The 3122-nt window shown below is 48.6% G+C and overlaps 1 protein-coding gene across 1 annotated transcript; it reads left to right on the top strand.

The window, feature by feature from the left end:
- Positions 1-2489: 2489 nt before the first annotated feature.
- LOC138942307 (uncharacterized) lies at positions 2490-3122 on the top strand. Its single transcript, XM_070312444.1, has one exon. The coding sequence runs from the start codon at positions 2490-2492 to the stop codon at positions 3120-3122; it is 633 nt and encodes a 210-aa protein (XP_070168545.1).

Here is a 3122-nt window from a genome sequence, read left to right as displayed (position 1 = left end):
AGAATGGCTGGTCGATATACTTGACGATGATGCGAGAAACAACGTTATTATTGAGACCTTGGATGCGGATTATGAAGATATCACTTCGTTAAATAAGCTAGATGTTACTAATACTATGCGCTGTGAAAAACATTTGAAAAATTGCGCTTTACAAAATGTATTTAAAATATTCAATTGGTGGACGAATCATCATAAAGATTCAACCAAACATTATTTAGAATAAACTACTGTTAAAATATATTTTATTCTCTCTTATTCTTCCCTTTTCCTCTTTCATAGCCCAGTATTAAATTTCAGTACGTGACGTTAGATAGCGGCGTCAGCCACCTTATCAGGCTACGGATGTTACATTTCAGTACATGCACATAGACTTTAAATATTTGAATGGTGTATAAATAATTGTTTTGTCGTTCATTAGCCGTTCAATAGTCGTTCAAAGCCGTTCAAATCCGTTCGATAGCCGTTCAAAGCCGTTCGATAGCCGTTCAATGACCGTTCGATAGTCGTTCAAAGCCGTTCAAAAGCCGTTCAAAGCCGTTCAATGGTCGTTCAAAGCCGTTCGATAGCCGTTCAATGGCCGTTCGATAGTCGTTCGATAGTGGTTTACATATTATAATATATTATTCATATTTAAAAGGCTTTAGATATTTGCTCGTGAAAACATGCTAACTTTTGTTTTCTTATCAAGAGCTGAGAGTAAGCGTTCTTCGTAAGTGATACATCTCCTACTATAAAATGTTTGAGACAATGTCTATCCCGTTATGTTCGTCACAAAGTGTTTGACAGTCAGAAGTGAGTGACTTAAAGAACGACGAATAAAAATGTTTCGTCTTAATCTGGTAAGTAGTGTTCAGTGTTTTGGTATGTGTGTGCGACATTATGTGTGATATGTATTAATTAATAATATATTTCAGTTCGTGCAAATTGATGTCATCCACCGCCGATACATGCGGTGGATGAGAGGAAATTTGCGTTGGGCGCATGCGAGCTTGTGGGGTGACACTCGCGAAGCCCGCGAGTGTGCATGCGTGCACCCAACGCAATACGAAGATATTTTTTATTTACGGCCTCTTTTCGGCTTGGAGCCGTACGAAGAAGAGGAGAATTGGGAGCCGGAGGAAGAGGAAGAGGAAGAGGTGTCAGATGTGGAAGAAAATTTAGAGGAAGAGGTGGAGGAGGATTGGGAGGAGGATTGGGAGGAAGAGCTTGCGGCTCCAGGAGGATAATGTAAGTATCTATTTAAAAAATTATTATATTAATATAAATTTAATTTTTAATATTTAATATTTTTCTGTTTCAGAAGGAGCGCCGCCTATATATATATATTTTTATTATTATTATTTTTATTATTATTATTTTTATTTTTATTATTTTTATTTTTATTTTAACACACACACACACACACACACACACACACACATTGTAATATACACACAATTATGAAATAAATTATTATTATTATTATTATTGTAATTAAAGCATCAATTATTTCTACACCTTCTTCTTTCCTTTTCCTACATGCATGCCTCGCGCTATCTCATCGGTATATGCATGCCTCGCGCTATCTCTCTTTATCTCTTTCTCCCGCGAACGTCATCCTCTCCCTCGTGCCTGTGATCGCCTCGCGCCGCCACGCATATGCTCTCTCTCGCACCGCCTCGCGTATGCTCTCTCTCGCATCGCCTCGCGCTATCTCATCGGTACATGCATGCCTCGCGCTATCTCTCTTTATCTCTTTCTCCCGCGAACGTCATCCTTTTCCAACACCATTGCCACACCTACAAGCGACATCGTACCTCCGCGTTCCCTCTTCCCCGCGGCCCCGCGCCTACCGTTCCGCCGCGGTCCCCTCCCCCTCTCCGCGGATCCCGCGCCTACCGTTCCGCCGCGGTCCCCCTCCCCCTCTCCGCGGACCCCGCGCCTACCGTTCCGCCGCGGTCCCCCTCCCCCTCTCCGCGGACCCCGCGCCTACCGTTCCGCCGCGGTCCCCTCCCCCTCTCCGCGGACCCCGCGCCTACCGTTCCGCCGCGGTCCCCTCCCCCTCTCCGCGGACCCCGCGCCTACCGTTCCGCCGCGGTCACCCCCGTGACGTCATTCCCACCCCATGACGTCATTCCCACCCCCCGTGACGTCATACTCACCCCCGTGACGTCACCCCCCCCCCGACGTCATCCCCCCGTGACGTCAACCCCCTCCCCCGTGACGTCACCCCCTCCCCGTGACGTCATCTCCCTCCCCCGTGACGTCACCCCCCTCCCCCGTGACGTCACCCCCTCCCCGTGACGTCATCTCCCTCCCCCGTGACGTCACCCCCTCCCCCGTGACGTCACCCCCTCCCCGCGGTGACGTCACCCCCCTCCCCCTCCCCCGTGACGTCACCCCCCTCCCCCGCCGGTTTCCCCTCGCCCCTCACCCCCCCTCAGAGGACCATGGCTTAGAACCGGCCTAGATACACTACTGCGATCGTCCGGCATCTTGACGAAGAGGTTATGATCGCAGTAGCCGACATACTTGAAGCACCGCCGGTCACAGGTAAATACGATTCCCTTAAAAAGCACCTGATTAAACGATTCACAGACTCTCAAGAGAAACAACTAAGGACCCTGCTACGAGGCATAGAGTTAGGAGATAAAAAACCCTCTCAGCTCCTAAGAGAGATGAAGACTTTGGCAGGCGCGGAGGCGACCGAAGGGCTATTGCGTACATTATGGCTTCAACGGCTGCCAGCATGTATCCAACAATTCCTACTTATTATCGAAGGCACAACAATAAGTAAATTAGCGGAATGCGCTGATAAGTTATGGGAACACCCCACTACGCAAGAAATACAGGCAGTCACGGTCCCGCAAGCTAGTCAGGAAGACCCTGTTAGCCAACTTGCCAAACAGGTGAGCGAACTTACCCTACGCATAGATGAAATGAGTCGAAACGGTTCCAGAAACCACAGAAGCCGTAGCAGACCCCGAACCAGACCCGGCTACAGGTCGCGCTCAAGAACTCCGTCAAATCCAAGTATGTGCTATTACCACAGACGATTCGCCGATAAGGCACGCAAATGCACCACCCCATGTTCCTATCGACCAACTGAAGAGTCGGAAAACAAGCAAGACCGGCGCCAGTAG

Source organism: Polyergus mexicanus, unplaced genomic scaffold (genome assembly GCF_030449975.1).
Source record: "Polyergus mexicanus isolate NDT 795.1 unplaced genomic scaffold, iyPolMexi1.0 SCAF_22, whole genome shotgun sequence".
In the NCBI taxonomy this organism is placed as follows: Eukaryota; Metazoa; Arthropoda; class Insecta; order Hymenoptera; family Formicidae; genus Polyergus; species Polyergus mexicanus.
Note: the sequence above shows the minus strand (reverse complement) of the source record. Positions and strands in the feature narration are given on the sequence as shown.